Raw genomic sequence first — 26,635 nt, 5'->3', positions numbered from 1 at the left:
TGACGCAAGCAGTCGCGACGCCATTTGCTGCGGCTGAGCGTGGGCACAGGCGGATCTCGGAAGAAGTCGGTTGCGAGACTCTCCCGCGCACGCGACCCGGCCTCGCTTGGCTGTTTGGTACCGTGCGGTCCCACGCGTCGCCCTTGGGGCCCCTCGGAAGAGTCGCTGCTGCCGCCGCCACCACCACCACTCGGATAGGAGTCGGAAACGCCGGGAGGCCGCCGTCACCGCCATGCCCAAGAATAAAGGTAATGCTGCCTTGGACCCCGGGACCACGACTCCGCTCGGCCCGGTCCTGTCCGCGGCGCTCCGTATTGCCCAGGCCGCAGTGATCTCACACTCCTCTCTGCCTGCAGGCGGCTGGACGATCCACACGCGGTTTGGGGCTTGGGAAAGGAGCTGAGAAGTTACTCTTGTGTACCAGTTTGGTCACATTGGGGTGGAGCCGACGCCATTTTTGTAGGGCCTCCTGCGGGAGAATGTGGGCTTTTGCTCCCGATTCGCGCCAGACTGACCGCGGCGCTTTATGGACCTGTGGGGAGACCTCTCCCGGGCGGCCAGGGTTTCACAAATGGGAGCCTTTGGCCTTCCTGGGCAACGAGAGTTAAGCCCTGGAAGCAGTTCTTAACTTTGAAAGAGTAATGCCTGCTTTAGTGATCAGGTACTCCTACATGGGTTTCTTTATGAATAGTTGAGTGTTGTTGAGACTACTCCCTCTCCCTTTTACACAGTGACTGAAACCTTAATGCGTATTTACATATTTAGGGTTCATGTCTAGAGATTTACTCTTCCCCACCCCTTTACGGCGTTTACCTTTTTTTTTTTTTTTTTTTTGGAACACTTTCATATTTAACCAGGTTTTCTTATTTTTGCTTCAGATCTTGTATATATTGTATTAGGAGTAAAGACCTTTAAGTTTTCTCCATTCTGAGGCTAAACGTCCACAAATTATCAGTCTTGAAGATGTTTATTTGGAACTTCCAAAATGGAAGGCCTAATCTACCTAAAAGCGGAAGAGTCTTAAAGAAATTATCCCCTTTTTTAGACTTCAGGAGACTTCTGTCTTTTTAAGTATCTTTATAATTTCTCCAAGGAAATTGTGCCAGTAGAAACAGGGAAATCATTGTGTTTCCCTCAGGAGAGGAGCGTATTACACAACCCACGGGAAGTTTCCTTTGGTTATTAATCCTTCAGACCCTTGCCTGGACCCAGGCCTACTTCTGTTCTCTCTTCTACTTCACAGACGGCTCCAGGGATTTTACCTGATTTCCTCTTTGCCTCTGTGGCTACTCATTTTATCCCTTGGGGTACTTGCTTGCAGTTCTGTGCAAGATTTGGTGCAGTTATCTCAAAATGTAGCTTGCAGACCCTTTTTGTAGCATTTTACTGTTAATTTTTCTGGGGTAACCTGTCTAATGTCTTATTTCCTCTTAGATGGTAATTGGATCACCTCAGTAAGTATCTTATTCTCCCTTTTATTTCTAGTGACGAGGCTTCCAATTCCCTCACTAGATTGTAAGCTATAATAGACAGTAATGGTATCTGTCTTAATCACATTGAATTGCTAGCACTTGACACTTAGTAGATGCTCAATAAATACTTGTTGGATTAAGTCACCTTTTGTTGACTTCACTCTCGGATGAATAATAATAGGTTCTACGGGAACAGGACTTCTGCATTAAACTTATACATTAAATCACATCTAGTTCACTAGCCTCCTTTAAAGTTGTATTCCATTACATGGCAGTAAAATAGGGGAGTGATCAGGGTATGGTTAGTTCTGATGAATTGGCAAGCAATAGATCATTCTTTATAAATAATATTTGACGCGTACGAAAAATATAACAATATAGTGAACACCTGGGAATCCATTATTCTGAACTTGAGAAATTAAAACACAGGATCAGTTAAAACCCTTGGTCTCTTCCCCTGTCTTCCTGTTTCTGGAAGTAACCACCATTCTGAATTTGGTGTTTATCATTCCATTACATGTAAAACCAATCTGTTACCTTAGAGGAACAGTGCTTTCCAAGACCCCTGGATTTTATAAGATGAGGTTTACTAATGTAGAAATAAATTCATGGGGTTTTCTTTGTTTTTCTTTATTGGAAGAGCCAGAAGTCTTCTGAATATAATCTTGGTGGTGATTTCACAAGGATTTAAATTGCCATGAACTGTGTGTTGAATGAGTTTTGCTTTGGACTGATTGTCACCAGCTTATTTCCTCTAGAATCCTCTAGATTCTTTTTAGCTTATTACCTCAGAAAAAAAGGGTATCCTTTGGTCCACTCATGACAACCATTTGGGGTAAGGTGTTCCCACACTTTGAGGAAGTTACTGCCTTTGATTTTAAAATTGCCCCTCCTTTAGGAATGTATAGACTACCCTTGACGGATTCATTCAAAGAATTGCCCAGCTCTGTATATAATAATTCAGTAAACAAAGCCAGTAAGATCCTTGCCCTAAAGGAGCTTTCACTCTAGTTTGAAGATCTGGCTTGAATGATTAATGGCTTGAAGCCAGAGATAACTTTACTCTTCCTAGGAAAGCAGTTTGGGTTTCCCTGAAGAATGCCTCACATACTGAACTCTAAGGACTCTGGGTGGGTCCGGATACAGAGGTCCACCTGACAATAGCACAAAGCATTACGAGACTGCCCCTAGGACTCTTTAAGTTCACTGGATTCTAGAAGTTAATGTGTCTGTCTTTGCAGTGGCCAGGTGCACATTCATTATTTTGTTTGGACTATGAACCTTTTGCTGCTTCCAGGTTCTTTCCATGAGTTCTTTAGTATCACTACCACTTACAGTCTTTCTCCTACCTTTTGAAAATGGCCATCAATGTGGTTTAGTAGGTTCTGGAATGGGAACAGAATGCTGTGGAGAGAGACCCTAATATGAGGGTCAGGAACAAAAAGATCAGATTTGAGTCTCTTCACCCACACACCCTGAAATAATAAATGAGTTAATTGTCTGATCTTCAGTGAACTCCCTGGTAAACTGGGGATAAATGTTATTACTTCATAGGGTGATTATGACAAGTAAATGGGTGACTTTATCATATAGTGATTAAGAGTATAGTTAAGTGGGGACATACTGCTCACTTCAAATCCCAGGTCTCACTTCATGTGATATCGCCTTGGATAAGTCACTTAACCTTTCAAAGACTATCATCTCTTGTGAAATAAAGACAAAATAGTACCTGTCTCATAGGCATAGTTTGGGCATAGTAACTTAAGGGTAAGTTAATGGGACAGTGAGAAATCTGCTTGGATTGAAGTATAAGATAGTGGAAGGGAAGTATTGAGAGGTAGGCTGGCTTGTTTATAGGTTGAGAGATTTATGTTCCGTAAGGTGATCATGTTACCACTAACAGAAACGGGAGTGTTGATTAAGGACCAGTTTTGTAAAGAAAAAATGAGTTTTGAATAAAATCTTGAGCTTGAGATGACAGTAGCCCATTCACTGGACCCATCGTAAATATGAAACCAATGCTTAGTTGAAGTAGAGGGGCTGAGATACAAAATTAGCATAGAAGTGATAGGTAAGAGAAAATTTAATTTCCTTAGAAAGTGGGTTAGCAGATGGTGGGACTTTGGAATTAATGAAGCTCCAGAGGAATAGGCATAATGTGGGGTGGGGGCTGGTAAAGATCCAGAATAGTGCAAGTGGTGGCGCACCTGGGTGGCTCAGTTGGTTTAGCATCCGACTCCTGATTTCGGCTCAGGTCATGATCTCACAGTTCATGGGTTTGAGCCCCAGGTGAGCCCCATGGAGCCTGCTTGGGATTGTCTCTTTCTCTCTCTCTCTCTCAAAATATATAAACTTTTTAAAAAAAATAGTGCAAGTGGCCCTCTAAGAAAAAAAGAGAGTCGGGAAATGATGGGTATTGTCATCATTGAAAGTATGAAAAACAAAGGGAGAGGGAGAATTACGGGGTTTTTTTAAGGATATCAGGAGATAGAAGAATCTAGAATTCTAAATGGTAGAAGCAAGGTGGAGGTGTTTACATCTTCTGTTCTAACTCCCTCATTTTACATAGTCTGAGATCCTGAGAAGTTTTTTGTGAAAGCTCCATTCATCCTTTGCTTTTCCCTCCCTCTACATCTGGTCATAATTCTCTTGTTTCCATCTCAGAAATATTGTTCCTGTTTGTCTTTTCTTTATGGCTAGGTTAGGCCTGCTTCTTGGTACCTGTAATAAGGACAATAACCTTTTACCAGTTTTCCCACCTAAAGGATCATATACCTCTGCTTTTGGTTGAAGTATTTTTTTTTTAATTTTTGAATAGTAAATACATTCGCAGTTCAAATTTCAAAATGTGAAAAGTGCAGTCTCTTTCTAGAACATGTCCTGTTGCCAAACAGTTCTTCTCACAGGCGGTCATTGTTAAGTTTTTTGCATATGCCTTTCCAGAAGTATTTTATGTATATACAAGCAAATATGAATATGCATTTTTCTTTTTTTACACCAATGGTAGCCTTCTACTCTTCTTCACCTTGTATTCATTTTTAAATTTACATTTTGAAGAATTTTGAATATATGCATATGTACAAAAGTATACTAGTATAATATACATTTAGGTAGTTACCTCCTGGCCCCAGACACAATTCACAACTAAACTTGCACCAGCACCATCCACACCAAATCAGGATCCAGATTTGGTCTACACCTTGCTATTGTTAGATAATGTCTTTTAAGTCTGTTAAAAAATCTTTAAGTTCCCCATCTATCTGATTCTTCCCCCTTCCCCCCCAATAAGGTATCTAGTGAGGAAAACAAATTGTCTTCCTTTGCCCCCACTGTCTGGATTTTGCTGATTTCATCCCTGTTTTAGAGAGTGCGCTTGCTTGAAAGCAAGGGAGAGGGGCAGAGAAGAGAGAATCTTAAGCAGGCTTCATGCTCAGCATGATCCCACAACCTTAGTGATGAAATTTGAAGTGGGGTTCATGAGCAAACGGCTAAGAAAGAATTCTTCAGATGTCTTTGTGCAAAAAGGTGATTTTATTATAACACGGGGGACAGGATCCGTGGGCAGAAAGAGCTGTGCGCTGGGATTGTGAGGAGAGACTGATGATACACTTTTAAGTTTGTGGAGGCAGTGGGCGGGGGGATAGAGATAGTTTCTAAGGAATTTCTGTATGCTGAAAGCAGAGTCTTATAGAACCCTGAAGATTTGCATTTAGTTTTGGTTTTTTTTTTTTTTTTTTTTATGTTTATTTTTGAGAGAGAAAGAGTGTGACTTGGGAAGGGGCAGAGAGAGAGGGAGACACAGAATTCAAAGCAGGCTCAGTCTCTGAGCTGTTTGCACAGAGCCCTATGTGGGGCTTTAACCTATGAACCTGGAGATCATGATCTGAGCCTAAGTTGGACGCTAATCAGACGCTCAACTGAGCCATTCAGGCGCTCCAGTTGCTTTGGGTGTTTCATATCATGTAAACATTTATCGACATTAAGGCAGCCATAAACTCCTTGTGGAATGTTACATGCTGCAGGTCTCTGGTATCTATCAGAGTGGGCTGTAAGCTGTAAGGGGATTTAATTTAAACTACATTTTTCTTGCCTTTGTTTCCCTCATCACTGGTATCATGACCTGAGCCAAAATCAAGAGTTGATGCTCAACTGACTGAGCCACCCAGATGCCCCTGTTTTTTAATGGACTTTGTTTTTAGAGCAGTTTTACATTTGTAGAGAAATGAACAGAAAGTAGAATTCTCATATTCCCCCCCAGCATGTTGTTAACATGAGCCAGTATATATATTAGTAGGATCTGGCCTTTGATTTCTCCCAACCAGCCTAGCCAAGTCCATAGATTACATTAACATTAAGGTTCATTCCTTATGCTGTATATTGCATGAGTTTTGGCATATGTATAGTGACATGTATCCACCATTACACTATCATACAGAATAATAATTTCACTGCCCTGAAAACATTCCATTGTGTAGATGTACCACAGTTTATCCATTTGCCTACTGAAGGACATCTTGTTTGCTTCCAAGTTCAGGCAGTAATAACTTGCTTTTTTAACTTCAAATACTTGGCTCATTGAATCTTTGCTACAGCTATAAGGTAGAATTCAAATTCTGAAGGTAGCCAGAGTTGTTCTCCCTCCACAACAAAATCAGTATATCCCATTCCAGGAGCTGTAACTTGACCCCCTCACCTCCAGTCATCCTAATTGAACTCAGACCTTTCGTGGGGAAGTCTGGTAAAAGGGGTGGGGGGCTATTTATTTATTTATTTAGAAATCTATCAGTAACTCATTATAATATCTCCCACCCTGGCCTTTGTGGGCACCTGTGGGAGGGGTTCATTGAGCAGTGTGCTCAACCAGTGGTCATTATGATCTAGGAATTTTGGTCATTGAATGCAGATGTCCTCAGGGATCTATGTACTTTTATATAATATCTGCTTGCAATTTGTATTTTATGACAGAAATAACCCAAAAGGAATTTCCAAGAAGGGTAGGGGAGTAATGCTATTTGTGTGTTTAGTATGATTGGAGATTGTAAATTTAATATGATTGTGTGACTACATTAAGTGAATTTTTAAATGTAAGTGATTTTTTAAAAGCGTGTTGTGAGTCAGTTTCTTTACTATTTTGCAAATAATTAATGTCTTTTTCTTTAAAACCATTAGGTAAAGGAGGTAAAAATAGACGCAGAGGTAAGAATGAGAATGAATCTGAAAAGAGAGAGCTGGTGTTTAAAGAAGATGGACAGGGTAAGCGTTTCTGTAAGTGAGGGGTTTTTTTTAGTAGTAGTTTTCTTTTTTATTTTCAATGTTTTTTTTTTTTTTTTATTTTTATTTATTTTTGGGACAGAGAGAGACAGAGCATGAACGGGGGAGGGGCAGAGAGAGAGGGAGACACAGAATCGGAAACAGGCTCCAGGCTCCGAGCCATCAGCCCAGAGCCCGACGCGGGGCTCGAACTCACAGACCGCGAGATCGTGACCTGGCTGAAGTCGGACGCTTAACCGACTGCGCCACCCAGGCGCCCCTAGTTTTCTTTTTTAAAATAGGGACTTTTCAGTTTCTAAACATAAAAGATATAACTTTGTAATCCTGAGCAATGAAATCATGTGTTCCTCTTTGTCCTCCATTTCTCACCACCCCCCCCCCCCCCCACCTCTCTAGAGCCTTTCTTTTAGTAATCAATTCTTGGTATGCTCAGTGTGTGTTGATTGGTGGCATTTTGAAAGAAAAAATTTTTTTTTAATGTTTATTTATTTTTGAGAGAGACAGAGACAGAATGCGAGTGGGTTAGGGGCAGAGAGAGAGGGAGACACAGAATCCAAAGGAGGCTCCAGGCTCCGAGCTGTCAGCACAGAGCCCGACGTGGAACTTGAACTCACAAGCTGTGAGATCATGACCTGAGCCGAAGTCAGACACTCAACAGACTGAGCCACCCAGGCGCCCCTATTGGTAGCATTTTTATAAACCTCTAGGTTTCATTGTTTTGCATGGATATTCATAACTAAGAAAGAATTGTACAGTTAAAAAAGAACTAAGCCTCAAAAGCTATAGTTAACAATTCCATGATTTCGTAGATTTTTTTTTTTCTTAAGTAGGCTCCATTCCCAGCATGGAGTCCCAACGCGGAGCTTAAATTCACAACCCTGAGATCAAGAGTCAGACACTTAACTGACTGAGCCACCCAGTAAATGGTGCTACATAATATTTTCATTAGACAGTGGATTTTTAAGGGATGAGTTAGAGGCCTTGGCCTCATTTCTCCAGTACTATTAGCATATAATTTCAGAAAACAGAATACAATAAAACCAAACAATTGACCTTTCCAAACTAAGATACATAACACTAGTTTCCCATATTTTTGAGCTCGCTCTTTCTTTCTTTCTTTCTTTCTTTCTTTCTTTCTTTCTTTCTTTCTTTCTTTCTTTCTTTCTTTCTTTCTTTCTTTCTTTCTTTCTTATGTTTATTTATTTTGGGAAAGAGGAGAAAGCACGAGCCAGGGGAGGGGCAGAGAGAGGGAAAAGAGAGAATCCCAAGTAGGCTCCGTGTTGTCAGTTCAGAGCCCCATGCAGGGCTCAGTATCACAAACCATGAGATCATTACCTGAGCCAAAATCAAGAGTCAGATGCTTAACCAACTGAGCCACCCAGGTGCCCCACAACCCTTGAGCAACTTCAAAAGCTGCTTCAGAAAAATTGCAGTATTAATGCAATGAACTCCCTTAAACCCTTCGTGTGTGTGTATTTCCTGAACCATTTTAAAGTTAGTTGCAGGCTTCATGATACTTTTACCTTATTGTGTTTCTTAAGTATATTCTCTTACATAATCACAATAGAATTATCACGCTCAGACAATTTAGCATGAATACATTACATACGTAGTATATAATCTATTTTTGAAGTTGTCCAGTTATTGCAATAATTTCCAGCATATTTTAACAAAGAACTTTATTCGATTATCCTTTTATAGAACTTTGATGAATTTGTTCATGGCTGTGTATATATAAGCCACTAAAAATGAAACACATATTATGGTTAAAAGACCTTTCAGTTTCTTAGCCTTTCTCATTCTTTCCTCCGTTAATAGTTGATTTTACTGTGACCATCGCTTTTTCATTTTCCCCACTTTGGAAGACAGACTGCCTTTGAGTTGGCCTACCATGTTGAGGCTCTAGGTTCACTGTAGTCTGAGCAACTCACTTCAGCGTGTCAGCCCCACAGTTGAGCCTTTCAAAGTTAAGTCTCAGTGTATTTACAAATCAGTGGATATTCTCTGTGGGAGTCAGTCTTACGCACAACTTGAGTAAACTCAAGGTTCTGAAGCAATACCCTCCCTTGCCCCCTAGTCACGGCCCCTTTGCAAGCTAATGAATGCTCATCATCCTCTCAGTTTTCCAAGTGGCAGTAAAACTGCGTGACTTCCTGGGTTTCCTTTTGGGAAGGTTTTGATTAAAAGTTTGGCATTTTGCCTAAGTATCTTTCTGGCTTCACAAAAACTTTAGAATAATCCCTAATAATGAAATCTAATTTCACAAAGACATGACTAACGTTAAAGCTACTTTTTATGTGTCACATATACCAAAAATTATGTTGGGATTAGCTTCTGAAGGTTTTGAGGGAAAGGAGATCCAAAATTGGGAGAGGATCCCAGTGTGAGAGATTGATGGGGTGTGATGTACATTTTGGGACATGCCACCTTGATCTCCAAAAGTAAAGCATACAGTTAAGGGGTGCTTGGCTGGCTCAGTCCAAAGAACCTGTGACTCTTGACTTTGGTCATGAGTTTGAGGCCCATGTGGGATGTAGAGATTACTTAAATAAATAAAACTTTAAAGCATACAGTTAAGAAGACCATAGTCATTCTACTTACTCAAAATCAGTAGATAATTAAAGCATTTCTGATAGTAAAGACAGTTTGCCATAGAAATGGCATTATGGAATCTAGATTCTGGTTCTGCCATTGGGTTGGTTTTTCACTCCCTTGTATTTATTTTACTACACATTTATTCCTAACCAATATACCTATGTGTTCTAGTCAATTTTTTTTTTTTTTAAATTTTTTAATGTTTTATTTATTTTTGAGAGAGAGACAGAACGGGAGCAGGGGAGGGACAGAGAGGGAGGGAGACCCAGAATCCAAAGCAGGCTCCAGGCTCTGTTAGCACAGTGCCCAACACAGGGCTTGAACCCACGGACTGTGAGATCATGACCTAAGCCAAAGTCGGATGCTCAACTGACTGAACCACCCAGGTGCCCCTGTGTTCTCGTCCATTTTATGTGGATTTTTAAGTTGCTGTTATATGAAAAGTTGAACAGTATCCCATACACTTTTCTTTTCTCTCCCCCAAGAATATGCTCAAGTAATCAAAATGTTGGGAAATGGACGATTAGAAGCGATGTGTTTTGATGGTGTAAAGAGGTTATGTCACATCAGAGGGAAATTGAGGAAAAAGGTAGGTGTGGAGATTTGTTTTACTTTAAAATTATGATTAATGGGGGGAAATGGCTCTATAGTTTTTATGGGTCAAGGACCTCACTTTTGTAAATTACTCAAAGATTTCAGTAGAACAGTGATATACTATGATAAATCAAAACAGCAAATTCCATGATGATAACTTTATATGGATTCCATTTAAAGACTCATTTACGTCACCTATGTTGTTAGGCCCAAAATGTTTAACCTGAACCTAGTCATGAAGAATCAATCAACAAATCCAAATTAAGGGAGACTATAAAACAAATGTCCAGACCCTTACTACAAGGTTAGTGACCTTAAAGTTGGGGGAAATGGGCAGCAGCAGCAAGAGGGCTGAGGGTGAGAACTATTCCGGTTGAATGGAGATTAAAGAGACCTAATGGTTAAAAGGGGTAGGTGGCCCGTGTATGGATTCTGATTTGAGGGTGGGGGAAATCCTTGTAAAACATGTTAAGAAAATTTCAATATGAATTACATTAAGTGTTATGGTGATACTAAATTTCTGGAATTGTGATGCTGGATGGGCTTCCTTGGAAAGTAATGATTAATTTCCCATCATAGTGGGTGTTAAGGCCAATTTATTAGTCAAGTTGGGTAAAAGTCCCTCTGACTGATTTTATGGGTTATTTTAAGGAGGTTTGCCAGCTTTGTGTATGTGGGCTGGTGGAAGGAAGGGAGGGAAGGAGAAAACACATTTCTAACTTTATATTCTCACATATAATGGATAGATAACTAACCACCTGGAGTAATTCACTATTACAAATTACTAAGTTTCTAGTCATAATTCTTCTGGAATTAATGAACTCATTTAGTTAAATAAGATCGTTTGTGTGTGTGTGTGTGTGTGTGTGTGTGTGTTTTAACATTCCAAATTACAGATTTGAAACGTGCTCACCTGCTTAATAAAGTTTTTTGGGTTGTTTTTTTTCCTAATTCTGTATCTAGGTACTTCACCCACAGTTGAGTGAATAGTATTTTATGGAAAGACTGACCGAGTGTTGCTTTGATTCTGTATTTTTAAATGTAACATGCAGTGACTTTTCTTTCTTAGGTTTGGATAAATACCTCAGACATTATATTGGTTGGTCTCCGAGACTACCAGGTAAAAAATAATAATAATTTTTTTCATCGTTCACTTGATTGTATTTATGAGCCATTAATTCTTAGAACTTAAGTCATGACTGTTTTTGCCCAATTCCACCTCTTCATGCTCTTGATTGTTGTGTTGACAAACATTTCTTAAGGGCTAGTTATGTTTTCAATATTGTGCCTAGTACACTAGTCATCATGGTTCCCAAATGGCCAGTCTCTGGAGTCCACATTTTCACTGTGGAAAAAATAATAGGCAGTATGAATTTTCCATCAAGCTATAAATGGTCCTTTTTCCCTTTTTGATATTTAAAAAGTTCCCTTTATTGGAATGAATGATGTTATATAGTTGTGGTGTTGTTCGTGTTCTTATTTGTTAAAGTAAAAATGTAATCTTAGGGTGGGCCTCACATGTCAGTTTTTCTTTTCTTTCTTTCTTTCTTTCTTTTTTTTTTTTTTTTAAACGTTTATTTATTTTTGAGACAGAGAGAGACAGAGCATGAACAGGGGAGGGGCAGAGAGAAAGAGGGAGACACAGAATCTGAAACAGGCTCCAGGCTCTGAGCTGTCAGCACAGAGCCCGACGTGGGGCTCGAACTCACAGACCGTGAGATCATGACCTGAGCCGAAGTCGGACGCTCAACCGACCAAGCCACCCAGGCGCCCCTCTTTTTTTTTTTTTTTTTAATGTGTGCGTACTGAAATCAAAATATGGAAAATGCTGCTGTGGTGTATACAGCTGAATGAGTCAAACTCCCATCCCAAAAAATACTTATGGCTTGGTAGTGAAGAGAATAAGGCACACAAGTAATTACAGTACAAACCATGATAGAAGTATGTGCTCTAAATTTGAATGAGCACTTAGGAGAGAAAATGATAGTTGCCCTTCATGATCTCAACCTGGAGACTGCTCATTGTGGGTCTGTGCAATCCATTTGGTTTCCACCTGTTAGAACTCATCACCATGTATTTAATCGTGTTGTGAGTGATGTTTCTATTCTTATAACCTTGATCGTACTTTAATTTTTTAAAATATATATTCCAGAATAAAGAATTAAAATCTTTATTATAAATCAGTGGTTCTCAACCGTGAGTGAATTTGTTTCCTCCAGGGAACATTTGGCACTGCCTGGAGACATTTCTTGTTACAACTTGCTGGCTGAGGGGAGGGAGACAGTACTCTTAGCATATAGTAGATAGAGACCAGGGGTGATGCTAAACATCCTCCATTGCACAGAACAGCCCCTACAACAAAGAATTATCCAGCCTAAGATATGAATAGTGCTGAGGTTGGAAAATCCTGCTTTAATACCATTTTTTTTTTTTTTACATATTTAAAAAAATTTTTTTAATGTTTATTTGTTTTGAGAGCGAGAGAGCACATGCGCATGCTAGCAGGGAAGGGGCAGAAAGAGAATCCCAAGTAGGCTGTGCGCTATTAGCACGGAACCTACTGCGGGGCTCGATCCCACAAACTGTGAGATCTCAACCTGAGCCGAAATCAAGAGACACTTATCCAACTGAGCCACCCAAGCACCCCAGTTAATACCATTTTAATGTCCATTTTCTTCTTCTGATTTTAAAATAACCCCAGAAGTAGGAAGAATAATTCTTTGACAGATGAGGAAACCAAGGTTCAGAAAGATGTAACATTCTGACTATAAAATGGCAGTCAAGACCAACTTTTCTGATTCTTAATCTCCCACAAGCCACCTGTCCCCCCTGCCACTTAAAAGGGTGGTCGGGGAACCAGTAGCATCAGTGGCTTTTGGGAACTTGTTAGAGATGCAGGGTTTTGGACCCCACCCCAGTCCTCCTAAATCAGAATATGCCTTTTGACAATTTCCCTCTGAGCTTCATACACAGCTGAAGAAGTGCTGGTTTGAATCACACTGTGCTTGCATCACTGATCATTTTTGTAGCCATTTGGACCTACTTTTAGGTTCAAAGAACTTTTAGAAGTTGAAATAATAAACTTGAACACTTTTTCCTTAACTAAGATTCTTTTCAAATGGAGAAGTGTGAACATTCTAAGGCAGTAGGTGTTTGTCGTAGACTCTAGGTCTAAAGTTCTCTTTAGACTAGCAAAAGAACAAACGCAGGATTAAAACAAGAGATGGCTAATGTCCGCGAAAAAGACAAGAGCCCCAAATAAGGGTCCTTGCCCCGTATTTATTTAGATCATAAGGCTTGTAAACGTGATGGGCATGTACAAGGAGACAAAGAAACTAGGAACATTAACTTGACGTGAGGGGGAAAGGGGATTTTGGTTTTATTTTTGTTTGTTTTTTTCAGTATATGAAGTGTATTGTCAAATTGGTTTCCATACAACACCCAGTGCTCATCCCAAAAGGTGCCCTCCTCAATACCCATCACCCACCCTCCCCTCCCTCCCACCCCCCCATCAACCCTCAGTTTGTTCTCAGTTTTTAAGAGTCTCTTACGCTTTGGCTGTCTTCCACTCTAACCTCTTTTTTTTTTCCTTCCCCTCCCCCATGGGTTTCTGTTAAGTTTCTCAGGATCCACATGAGAGTGAAACCATATGGTATCTGTCTTTCTCTCTATGGCTTATTTCACTTAGCATCACACTCTCCAGTTCCATCCATGTTGCTACAAAGGGCCATATTTCATTCTTTCTCATTGCCCTGTAGTACTCCATTGTGTATATAAACCACAATTTCTTTATCCATTCATCAGTTGATGGACATTTCGGCTCTTTCCATAATTTGGCTATTGTTGAGAGTGCTGCTATAAACATTGGGGTACAAGTGCCCCCTATGCATCAGTACTCCTGTATCCCTTGGGTAAATTCCTAGCAGTGCTATTGCTGGGTCATAGGGTAGGTCTGTTTTTAATTTTTTGAGGAACCTCCACACTGTTTTCCAGAGCGGCTGCACCAATTTGCATTCCCACCAACAGTGCAAGAGGGTTCCCGTTTCTCCACATCCTCGCCAGCATCTGTAGTCTCCTGATTTGTTCATTTTGGCCATTCTGACTGGCGTGAGGTGATATCTGAGTGTGGTTTTGATTTGTATTTCCCTGATGAGCGACGTTGAGCATCTTTTCATGTGCCTGTTGGCCATCTAGATGTCTTCTTTAGAGAAGTGTCTATTCATGTTTTCTGCCTATTTCTTCACTGGGTTATTTGTTTTTCGGGTGTGGAGTTTGGTGAGCTCTTTATAGATTTTGGATATTAGCCCTTTGTCCAATATGTCATTTGCAAATATCTTTTCCCATTCTGTTGGTTGCCTTTTAGTTTTGTTGGTTGTTTCCTTTGCTGTGCAGAAACTTTTTATCTTCAGTAAGAAATTGCTACGGCTGAGGTCAGAGAGGTCTTTTCCTGCTTTCTCCTCTAGGGTTTTGATGGTTTCCTGTCTCACCTTCAGGTCCTTTATCCATTTTGAGTTTATTTTTGTGAATGGTGTGAGAAAGTGGTCTAGTTTCAATCTTCTGCATGTTGCTGTCCAGTTCTCCCAGCACCATTTGTTAAAGAGACTGTCTTTTTTCTTCTTCTTCTTCTTTTTTCCATTGGATATTCTTTACTGCTTTGTCAAAGATTAGTTGGCCATATGTTTATGGGTCTAGTTCTGGGGTTTCTATTCTATTCCATTGGTCTATGTGTCTGTTTTTGTGCCAATACCATGCTGTCTTGATGATTACAGCTTTGTAGTAGAGGCTAAAGTCTGGGATTGTGATGCCTCCTGCTTTGGTCTTCTTCAAAATTACTTTGGCTATTCGGGACCTTTTGTAGTTCCATATGAATTTTAGGATTGCTTGTTCTAGTTTCGAGAAGAATGCTGGTGCAATTTTGATTGGGATTGCATTGAATGTGTAGATAGCTTTGGGTAGTATTGACATTTTGACAATATTTATTCCAATCCATGAGCACGGAATGTTTTTCTGTTTCTTTATGTCTTCTTCAATTTCCTTCATGAGCTTTCTATAGTTTTCAGCATACAGATCTTGTACATCTTTGGTTAGATTTATTCCTAGGTATTTTATGCTTCTTGGTGCAATTGTGAATGGGATCAGTTTCTTTATTTGTCTTTCTGTTGCTTCATTATTAGTGTATAAGAATGCAACTGATTTCTGTACATTGATTTTGTATTCTGCAACTTGGCTAAATTCATGTATCAGTTCTAGCAGACTTCTGGTGGAGTCTGTCGGATTTTCCATGTATAATATCATGTCATCTGCAAAAAGTGAAAGCTTAACTTCATCTTTGCCAATTTTGATGCCTTTGATTTCCTTTTGTTGTCTGATTGCTGATGCTAGAACTTCCAACGCTGTGTTAAACAACAGCGGTGAAAGTGGACATCCCTGTCGTGTTCCTGATCTCAGGGAAAAGGCTCTCAGTTTTTCCCCATTGAGGATGATGTTAGCTGTGGGCTTTTCATAAATGGCTTTTATGATCTTTAAGTATGTTCCTTCTATCCCGACTTCCTCGAGGGTTTTTATTAAGAAAGGTTGCTGAATTTTGTCAGAGGCCTTTTCTGCATCGATTGACAGGATCATATGGTTCTTATCTTTTCTTTTATTAATGTGATGTATCACTTTGATTGATTTGCGAATGTTGAACCAGCCCTGCATCCCAGGAATGAATCCCACTTGATCATGGTGAATAATTCTTTTTATATGCTGTTGAATCCGATTTGCTAGTATCTTATTGAGAATTTTTGCATCCATATTCATCAGGGATATTGGCCTGTAGTTCTCTTTTTTCACTGGGTCTCTGTCTGGTTTAGGAATCAAAGTAATACTGGCTTCATAGAATGAGTCTGGAAGTTTTCCTTCCCTTTCTATTTCTTGGAATAGCTTGAGAAGGATAGGTATTATCTCTGCTTTAAACGTCTGGTAGAACTCCCCTGGGAAGCCATCTGGTCCTGGACTCTTATTTGTTGGGAGATTTTTGATGACTGATTCAATTTCTTCGCTGGTTATGGGTCTGTTCAAGCTTTCTATTTCCTCCTGATTGAGTTTTGGAAGCGTGTGGGTGTTTAGGATTTTGAAGATATACAATGTTTGGGGTTTGGGTCAATACAAAACAAAATCCAAGCACCGGGCAGATGGGTAGATGGTTGTTAACAGCAGACAGGAGGCGCCTCTGCACCTGTTTATCTTTGCTGGCCTAGGGGATGATACAGAAGGGGAATAACCTCAGTGTTAACAAGATACCTTTTCTTTTGTTAACCATCTCAGCTCTGGGCTGCTTTGCCTGAGATGCAGCTGTCCACAGTTCAATTCACCAATTTACCTAACCTGGCCCTATTCTCCTATGAAAGCAGTTTTCTGCTATAGTACTAAATTTGGGGTGCTTTCACCCTAAATATCTTGTTATTCCTATGTATTGGGCACCTTTGCACCGTTTCTGTTTCAGGCCTTTGCCTCTTTCTATTTTGGGGGGCTCAGCACCCCCTCCCTGTTTTGTGGACCTTTGCACCCCCCCTATTCTTGGAGTGCCTATCTGGTTACCCAAACTCTGGTGTGAGCATTTTATTGACTTTGTATTTCTTTGTGCCTTATTAACCCATTGGTGTAAGCCCGGGGGATTCCTAAGTTTGTCCCCCGCAGGTGTTGGTATATTTGCATCAGAAACACTTGAAGAGCTTTAGAAAATACAAATTCTTGAGCTTCATTCCACATCTATTAATCTGTTTTCTGGAGATGTAAAAGCTCCACTGGAGATTGTCATCAGTTCATATTCTAAGAACCATTGATTCAAGGAAAGGTATATTAATTTCCTTAGGTCATTACAACAGTCTGTTTTTTAATTAGACTGTTTAATCATCCTGTAAAAAGATTGGGTTGGCACAGTTCTGCATGTTTTTTAGAGGGTAGGAGAAAAGTATTATTTTATAGTTTTGTTTTAATACTTAATTAAAATTTTAATTCCAGGGGCGCCTGGGTGGCGCAGTCGGTTAAGCGTCCGACTTCAGCCAGGTCACGATCTCGCGGCCCGTGAGTTCGAGCCCCGCGTCGGGCTCTGGGCCGATGGCTCGGAGCCTGGAGCCTGTTTCCGATTCTGTGTCTCCCTCTCTCTCTGCCCCTCCCCCGTTCATGCTCTGTCTCTCTCTGTCCCAAAAATAAATAAAAAAAAAAAGTTGAAAAAAAAAATTTAAAATAAAATAAAAAAAAAAATTTTAATTCCAGTATAATTAATAATATAGTCATTCAGCAATTCCATACATGATCCTGTGCTCTTCACAACAAGTACACTGGGGAGGAGGAAACTGAAATGTGAAAAAAGTTAATAAAGATGTGAGATTTAATTTTTTATCCAGTTTGAAAGTAATTTATGAAATAATATTTTGGCATAATCAGTTCTAAAAGTTACTTGTCTCTTTCAGGATAATAAAGCTGATGTAATCTTAAAATACAATGCAGATGAAGCTAGAAGTCTAAAGGCGTATGGCGAGCTTCCAGAGCATGGTAACGTCTGAATTGTTTTATTAACCTGTCATATGGTGTTAGTATTTGGTGTTACTAGGTGAAGAAATTTTGTTAGAATTTTGTGGATTTTGCATATTACTTCAGTGCTTGCATGATTTAAGTATGCATGCTTATACTTCATAATACTGGATACATTAAGAAAAAAAGTAACTTATATCCCTAATAACTACACTCCTGGTGTAGACTTCATAAACTCTGAACGTTTGCATAATACCAATCCAAAGAATAATACTGTTACAGTATTTATTTCACAATAACCTTCTCAAGAGATTGTTAGTATTCATCTACTTTAAATACGAAGCAGTGATCATAATTAGCTACTGTTGTTGACTTTTACAAAGTCAGTTTTCAGTTCTTATCCTAGGTATTATAGGATTCCATTGGATTTTTTAAAACCAACATTGTCACCAATAAAAAGTTACGCATTCTCATGTGGAAAACTTGAACAAAAATAAGTCCCTCATAACCCCACCAAAGGGGCAGTGTACTTTACATACTATATTGTAAGGCTACATTTTTCACTTGGTGTTTTTGTTTCGTTGTGTGTTGTTTTTTGTGTTTGTTTTATCTCTGTTGGAGATTATTAGAAAAACAGTATGATTTTACTTAAGCATGAAAATTCTGCTGAAATTCTATACTTGACATTTTCAATCTAGTATGTCTGGGAATAGGACTAGCACGTCCTGGTTCATTTTCTTGCTTAGGGGTAATCATGATTTGACTAAATTTTCTGATTGGTGAATCTGTTTGGTGATTGGTTAGTTGTTAGCCTGTGCTCTGACCTTTTTTTTTGAAGCATAGTTGTAAGTTGTAATGGCTTTAGAATTTGTGTGACTGAAGCCTGCCTTACTAAAAATACCTTTGTAAAATAAGTAGTCGGGACTACATCAAACTAAAAAGCTTTGCACAGCAATGGAAACCAACAAAACAAAGAGACAACCTATTGAATGAGAGAAGATACTTGCAAATGATATGTCTGATAAAGGGTTAATATCCAAAATACATAAAGAATTTCTACCATTTAACACCCCAAACACCCCCCGAAATAACCCATTAAAAATGGGCAGAGGAACTGAATAAACACTTTATTTCTTCAATAACTTTTTTTTTTCTGAACAAACACTTTACACAGAAGACCTACAAATGGCCAATAGACATGAAAGGATGCTCAGCATCACTTATCAGGGAAATGCAAATCAAAACCACAGTGAGATATCCCCTCATACCAGTCAGGGTGGCTAGTATCAAAAAGACGAAATAACAAGTGCTGGCGTAGATGGGGAGAAAAAGGAACTTTCATGCAGCGTTGGAATGTGAAAATTAAATGAACAAACAAGAGAAACAGACTCCTAAATATAGAGAACAAACTAGTGGTTGCTGGGGGGTTGGGGGAATAGGCGAAATAGGTGAAGAGGATTAAGAAGTACAAACTTCTAGATCTAAAATAAGTAGATGAAAAGTAGCATAGGGAATATAGTCAATTATGTAATAACTTTGGTGACAGAACATAACTATACTTGTCGTGGTGAGCATACCATAGTGTATATAATTGTCAAATCAACTATGTTGTGCACTTGAAACTAATATATTTGTCAAGTATTAAATTAGAAAAGAAATGTTAACATTATTTTGAGAATGAAAGCAGAGGAGGGGCAGAGAGGAGGAGAGAGAGAATCTGACATGGGACTTGAGTTCACAAACCATGAGATCATGAGCTGAGCTGAAATTGAGTCAGACGCTTATGGACTGAGCCACCCAGGTGCCCCTGAATTGGATTTTTTTTTTTTTTAACATTTGTTTATTCTTGAGAGAGAGGATGAGCAAGCAGGGGAGGGGAAGAGAGAAACCCAAGCAGGCTCCGCACTGTCAGCATGGAGCCCTCTGTGGGCTCGTTCTCATAAACTGTGACAGTATGACTTGAGCTGAAATCAGGAGCCGGATGCTTAACTGACTGCACCACACAGGTGCCCCCTGAATTAAAAATACCTTTGTTAGGGGTGCCTAGGTGGCTCAGTTGGTTGAGTGTCCAATTCTTAATCTTGGCTTAGGTCTTGATCTCACAGGCATGAGTTCGAGCCCTGCATTGGGCTCTGCACTGGGCATAAAGCTGACTTAAAAAAAAATCTCTGCAAACAAAATTAGAACTCATACTTTCCATCTTGGCTTAGCAGCGACCTTGAGATTTTGTTGTATAAAATTCTATATAGTAGGGCTGTTAGGTAGAAGTTAGGAGGATCTTTCTTAAAACAAAACTTAAAATTTAAGTTTGACTCCTAAGAGTCTCTTTTCATAATTCAACAGACCACTTCTTTTTCCTTTTTTTTTTTTTTTTAATTTTTAGTGTTTATTTATTTTTGGGAGAGAGAGACAGAGCATGAGCGGGGGAGGGGCAGAGAGAGAGAGGGAGACACAGAATCCAAAGCAGGCTCCAGGCTCTGAGCTGTCAGCCCAGAGCCCGATGTGGGACTCGAACCCACAAGCTGTGAGATTATGACGTGAGCCGAAGTTGGACACTCAACTGACTGAGCCACCTAGGCGCCCCAACAGACCACTTCTTTTAGTGGACAGTTACTCATTTTAATATCAGCTTGGTTATATGAGTGTATTTGTTATTGTTTCTTTAGCTAAAATCAATGAAACTGATACATTTGGTCCTGGAGATGATGACGAAATTCAGTTCGATGACATTGGAGACGATGATGAAGACATTGATGATGTAAGTAGATGCACCTTACATTTTTCAACTTTTGTTTCTGAGTTATCTACAGAGAAACCAGCTCTTTGTCCTATCTTTGTTTAATCTAAGAATGTTGAATACTTAGGATATATTTCAAGATTTGTCCATGAATTAAAATGCTCATTATTTATCAGACAGTTAGTCAAACTGTTTATACTTTGAGGATTCTTATAATCTTTTTCACCATTTCTTCCAGAAAAGATCAATATCTTCTTTGGCAACCTGAATGCTAGGCATTGCAGTCATAACTTGTTTGAGTGTTTAAAGAGATAGCTATTATGAAATTTAGGAGACAGTTGAAAGAAATACAAGATCTTCTCAAAGAAACATGCCTACTCAATTGAAATACTAGTATGTTAAAAGAAGAATCTTGTTTGAACAGCTTGATATGAAGCATTGGAATTACAACATATATTAAAAGTCTTGTTAAAATTACACTATTTTATCCGTTGAATATGCACTGTTGGCAAACTCTTGGTTTGGAGTTGGTGTATTTGAGGAGAATGTACTGTTTTGCTAACAGTAAAAGTTAGTTGCTAAGACTGCGACAGAATTACCAGAGCCTTTCAGAACTACAAAGGCTGGTCTTGGGGAAGTCTGAGTTAGGCGTCACAAGTGGTACCCACTAGCAAGATTCTGTAATTAACATTTTCCTATAGTTGATTTATCCCATATCTCTTATCTTTATTCGTCCATCAATCTATCTTATATTTTGATGCATCTTCAGACCATTACGAATGCTCATGGTGAATTAAAATTTGAGTACATCTCTTCAGTGTGTATATGTGTTTATGAATTTTTATATAAATACATCATACTTTTTTTCAATGTTCTTCCCTTTGGAGACCCTGAGCCAGAAAATTCTTGTGACTAAATTGTTAATGATACCTTGATAGTAGATTTAATTATTATATTATTTATTATTTAATGATTATTATTGATTTATTGATATTATTTAATGATTATATACAAGAACCTGACATGGAATTGTGTTGTAAATTAAGGGGTGATATAAACATTTTTAGAGCTGGGGTAGAAGGCATTTTTGGAAATTAACCTAAGCAGAGAACACATTTGAATATGAAACCACATACACAGAGGTGTTAGGATGAGGATCTAGTAAACAAGGTTAAGACTTTCTAAGAAAAAATTTCTGAATCTATGCCAGTGAGTCCTTGGAACTGGACTCTGTAGTCCGGCAGGGAAAGAGATGCTAAAGACAGTGGATACTAAAGGAATTGGGAGTTTCCCTGAACCATTTGCAAAGGCAAGGGTTGCCTTTTTTTTAATCACCTGAGAACCCTATTTTTCCAAGACATTTCTCCAGATGGTATATAGGTATGCTAGCCTTCTTTCCTATAACCAGATTGAGAGAATTTGCTAACTGTCACACTTGTACCTTTCTTAAAGAAATAACATTCCTAGGGGCGCCTGGGTGGCTGAGTCAGTTAAGCTCCTGACTTCATCTCAGGTCATGATCCCATGGTTTGTAGGTTCAAGCCCCACATCAGGCTCTGCACTGACAGCTCAGAGCCTGGAGCCTGCTTCGGATTCTGGGTTTCTCTCTCTCTCTCTCTCTCTCTCTGCCCCTCCCCCGCTCACTCTGTCTCTCAAAAATAAATAAACATTAAAAGAAAGAAATAGTACTCCTGCATATCTGCTCCCCCCCAGAATAAAAAAATCTCTCATCACCAACACAAAAGAGAGACACTAAACTTTATTAAGAATATTATTTAAAAAATTTTGTATACGGCGTGCCTGGGTGGCTCAGTTGGTTAAGCATCCGACTTCAACTCAGGTCATGATCTCGCAGTTTGTGGGTTCGAGCCCCACGTCAGGCTCGGTGCTGACAGCTCAGAACCTGGAGCCTGCTTCACATTCTCTCTCTCTCTCTGTCCCTCCCCTGCTCACACTCTGTCTCTAGCAAAAATAAATACACATTTAAAAAAATTTTTTTTAAAAACATCTTGTATAGCATAACATTCTGAAGGAAGTTGTAAAGATTTACTGGCAGCAAACTGTAATTGAGAAAAACCTGGTGTAGAGAATTTCCTCTTCAAAGATAGCCTTAGGGGGTGCAGGTCTCCCTTATGTGGTAGACTTCTGGAATATAAGAATTCTTTCATTTGATCTGATGTTCTTTTCCCTTCCAGATCTAAATTGAATTCAACATTTTACATTCCAATTTCTCTGAGGATTGTTCCAACAATTTGGATTTTGGCTGTGACCTGTTAAAGAAGATTAAAATTTATTAGCATGAGTGCAATTTGTTAAAGCAGACTGATTTGTTTCTAAGGTATTTCTTGAAAAACCGGTAATGCCGAATTCTCTTACATGAAATGTTAAGCCCCCTTTGTTCTTTTGATGTATTCGAGCTTATAGGTAAAAGACCACATCTACTATTTTTTAAAAAGAGGAGAAAAATGCATTACTGCCTTTCCTACTTTGACCACTTCCAGTTAGTAAATGAATGTTCCAAATAAACCATTTACCGTACATTCATTATGGATCCTGATTAAGCCCTAACTTTGACTAGCCTGTTGACCGTACATTGACTTTCTGTATATTCCAGTTACTTAGATGTTCCCTTGAGATTTTGATACAATTTAAGAGGCAGAAATCTGCATTTGAATTTAAAAATGATTAGGTCAGTTTTTCATATTTAAGTAGCATGTGGCTATTTTTGTACTAATTTTGATATCACTTACGTTCTTTCATAACCTTATTTTGCCACTATAAACATATCAACAAAAAAGCATTTACAAAATGCAGGTTTTAGGACCTGGGTTTTAATAGCAGTTTTTAATTTGTAAGGTTAGTAGTTACAGGAATCAAACAGTAGGTGGCACCCAGTCATCTTAACATTGAAATATTGCTATAGTTGTCCATTTTTTTTTCTTACTATGCTTAGGAAATTTCCCAAACAAGAAAAGATTGTTTTGATCATGTGCATGTATGTAGAAAATTTTTAAAGAACAAAACTATTGTTAAAAGTGTCATTTTATTTCAGAAGTCATATACATAAGCTGCAATTTTGAGTGCTTTGTAAACACTTAAAGTATGTATAAATGAAAATTTAATTTCCTAACAACTGTATAATTAAGCTTTTTTCAAACCATCCCTAAGCTGGTAAAAAAAAAAAAAAAAAAAGGAGCAAATAACAACTTATTGAAAAGATGGTTTCTCATTTCTGAATGGAAGAGCTACAGCTGAGAAATACAATAAAGACAATATCATGCTGCAGAGTATATTATACCCTTACTTTGTGTTTAGGATGTATTTTATTGTGTGTAAAGATTTGTTTTGCTTGTATATTATTGGGAATTTGGATTTTCTCTTATTTAGTTTTTTGTTCTCAACTTGACTAATGTGAAATTAAGGGCTGGGCTATTTATTGGCTAGCTACATTGAAATCTTCTGCAACTTCACAAGAAGAGATCCATCATTTAGGCTGTGAAACGTTTATTCTCCTGGTCTCCAGAGATGTTTTCAATGATGAAAAGTTCTACCAAGGGAGAGAAACCTTCATGTGGCTTCAAAAAAATAAGAGTATCTTCTCCAATCTCATGCTTATTCCTAAGTGTGCAAGCACTGGAATCAAAATCTGAGGTACTATAAAACATTAAATCAAAGAATAGAAATGAGTGTATAGTTGCGATTCATGTTTCTTATTCTTTGGAGTTCTGAACACTTACCCAGATGGAATGCATCTGAGACCATGGGCTGGTTTTTAATACTTAAAGAAACTAGCATTGAAGAATTGACTTAGCGATTGTCTTTATCAAAACCTAAACTTCCAAAGATATTTAGGCCTCTGTACAAAAAAGTGTTTTGCTAAATTTGTGGTATATATAGATCCTTCTTCTGTGTTATTTTACCAAGAATGTAGTAACTCTGCCTCTGTGGTAGTTCATGGTAGGGATGGTACAACTCACACATTTTTTTCTGCTTACCTCTTCTAGCAAATATGATTTGTCTCAAGTTTCTTGAATTACAACTATGGCCCCCATTCATGTGTTTTTTTAGTGATTTTTTTTTTCCTTGCCTAGGTAATAACGGCTCAATCTAGTGCCATTGCATCCTGGAAAATCTCATACCCTAATGATTATTAAGTGGTTGGTAAAGTTGTAGGTCATATGCAACACTGCTTGGAAGAAGTGTTTTACTAACTTGTCTTTAATGTGATATTTGTATAGATTTACTGACTTATTTCAAATGAGGAATGGGAGTGGTCCTTAGTTTTTTAGCATCTGTATGTGTGTTGTTGAGTTTTTTGTTTGGTTGGTTTTTGGTTTGTGTTTTGTGTTTTTTGGTTATACTCCTTGATACTCCTTGATTCCCATAACACAATGCTATAGGGTATGCCCTGAAAGAAAATAAAATGTTTGAAATCCAAGAATAATGATTCTTCCTGCTAAGAGGGTATTAGGTATTACTAATGAATTTTATGGGCTTGCATTTTTCATGCAGTGTTTATTCTACTTCCAGTTAGAGCAAAAATAAGTTGTATTACTAAAATGGCTCAATAACCAAAACAAGCATTTGTGTGAAAAAAAGATTTGACAGGATTTAATTGCTTGACTGTTGAATCTTTTTTGAACATCCAGCCTCTTAAGAGGCCACCTTTTAAGGTGCCTGTGAACTATGCATGATGAAAACTCTTGTATTTTATTAAGGATTGGCCATTGGTTTACTCACCACATCTACAGAATAATCATGGCTGTGAATATAGTTGGTTACAAAACTTGTGACTTGTAGTTTAACTTAATCTCATGTATCTTGTGTAAATATTAAATTATAGGATGGTGAATAACATCTTTAGTAGATAGAAACTGCTGTCAGTATTGACTTCAGAGCAACTGAGTAATCAAATAGGTAAAAGCATGTTTGAAATAAAAATACCTAGGTGGATTTATACTTTATTTCTGTTGTTTACAGATTTTAAAATATACAATATTAACTATAACTTTACAGTTAAAGTATCAGAATGAAAGTTCTTTATGTTTACCTGTCATAACGATTAAAAAGATTTGTGTTGGTAGGAAATGCTTAGATCTTTATCCTGCTTAGCAAGAAGAAGTTTCATTTATACTGTTTGGACTCCCATGAACTTTTACACACCATGTTGTGTTGTTGATTTACCTTAAACTGTCATTTTTTTTTTTTTATCCTTGCTTATTTCTTCCTACTCAGAAAAGGACAAAATCTTAAGTCTCACTACAGATGCATTAAGACACAAGCTTCTTAGGTACAGAGAGAACCAAGGAATTTGGAGAGTATTGGATTGGGTCCTCTCTTCCCCCCAGCTGCCAGGTATTTAGGCAGTGTGATGGAGAGTGAAGAGCTTGGGCCTTGGGGTCAGGAGGCCTTTTCCCCGACCCTTCATGTTGCCCTTTACCTGCAAGTGACCATGGGCACCTTCTCTCACTTGTAGGAGTTTCAGGCTCCTCACCTGTAAGATTGGGATGATAAGAAGAGTACCGACAGAATTGGTGGAAGGGTTGATTATGTGTCCATATGTGTAATGCACCTAGAGCAGTGTCTGCCGCTTTTCACTTGGTATCCAGGACCGTATAAAATCGAACATGCACGTCTTTATATTTTCTATTTGTCATTTCTTTCACTTGCAGTCTTTGGTTACTATAATAAAAAAAAAAAAACTTGTTATATATATATATATATATATATATATATATATATATATATATATATATATTTTCATGTCAATACAATATTTAAAATAATTGTTACCATCATTTAATTCAGCATAAGGCTAACAGATAGGAAGTCTCTAAATTGCTTAAAGATGTTTTTGCAAAATACCAACTATTCTGTATTTCTTCATTGAAAGTTAATAGCTATTGATAGCTCTGGTCATATTTTGTTCTTAAGTCTAATGAATTCTTTTACTATGTAGATTCATGACAGCTAATTAGTACTGACTGATTAAAGGTTTACTTTCCGGTCATTTGGAATTATGTAAAAACAGTTGGACGCAAACTAATGCAATTAGAAAATAAAATATGAAATAACTTTCAGTAGTATGCAATTGCTTCTTTTTGAACGGTTTATGACTTTTTTTTTGTTTTTAAGTTTATGTATTTCTTTTGAGAGAGTAGAGAATGCGAGCGGCGGAGGGGCAGAAAGAAATCCAAGCAGATTCCACATTGTCTTTGCAGAGCTGAACTTGGGGGCTCTATCTCATGAACCATGAGGTCATGACCTGAGAGGAAATCAAGAGCAGGATGCTTAACCCACTGAGCCCCCCAAGCGCCCGTTTATGACTTTTTTTTTTTTTAAGGAAATTCAATTTTTAAAATTTTTTATGTGTTTATTTTTTGAGAGTGAGTGAGTGCATGAGTAGGGGAGGGGCAAAGAGAGAGGGAGACACAGAGTTTGAAGCAAGCTC

At 38.4% G+C, this 26,635-nt stretch overlaps 1 protein-coding gene across 1 annotated transcript; it reads left to right on the top strand.

The window, feature by feature from the left end:
- Positions 1-26,264, top strand: EIF1AX (eukaryotic translation initiation factor 1A X-linked). Its single transcript, XM_058712349.1, has 7 exons — positions 1-248; positions 6,642-6,725; positions 9,824-9,927; positions 11,002-11,052; positions 17,387-17,468; positions 20,114-20,205; positions 22,380-26,264. Exons 1-7 carry the CDS (start codon positions 233-235, stop codon positions 22,383-22,385), a joined length of 435 nt encoding a protein of 144 aa, XP_058568332.1. The 5' UTR covers positions 1-232; the 3' UTR covers positions 22,386-26,264.
- The last annotated feature ends 371 nt before the right edge of the window (positions 26,265-26,635 follow it).

The sequence above is a fragment of the Neofelis nebulosa genome, chromosome X (genome assembly GCF_028018385.1).
Source record: "Neofelis nebulosa isolate mNeoNeb1 chromosome X, mNeoNeb1.pri, whole genome shotgun sequence".
Lineage (NCBI taxonomy): Eukaryota > Metazoa > Chordata > Mammalia > Carnivora > Felidae > Neofelis > Neofelis nebulosa.
The sequence above is the reverse complement of the archived record's forward strand: the minus strand, read 5'-3'. Positions and strand labels throughout refer to the sequence as shown.

What these genes read in the sequence shown, in the direction of transcription:
- EIF1AX (XM_058712349.1), top strand. An exon ending in TTGGTCTCCGAGACTACCAG is followed by an intron (nt 11,053 to 17,386) that starts GTAAAAAATAAT and finishes TGTCTCTTTCAG; the next exon opens with GATAATAAAGCTGATGTAAT. An exon ending in TGGCGAGCTTCCAGAGCATG is followed by an intron (nt 17,469 to 20,113) that starts GTAACGTCTGAA and finishes TTGTTTCTTTAG; the next exon opens with CTAAAATCAATGAAACTGAT.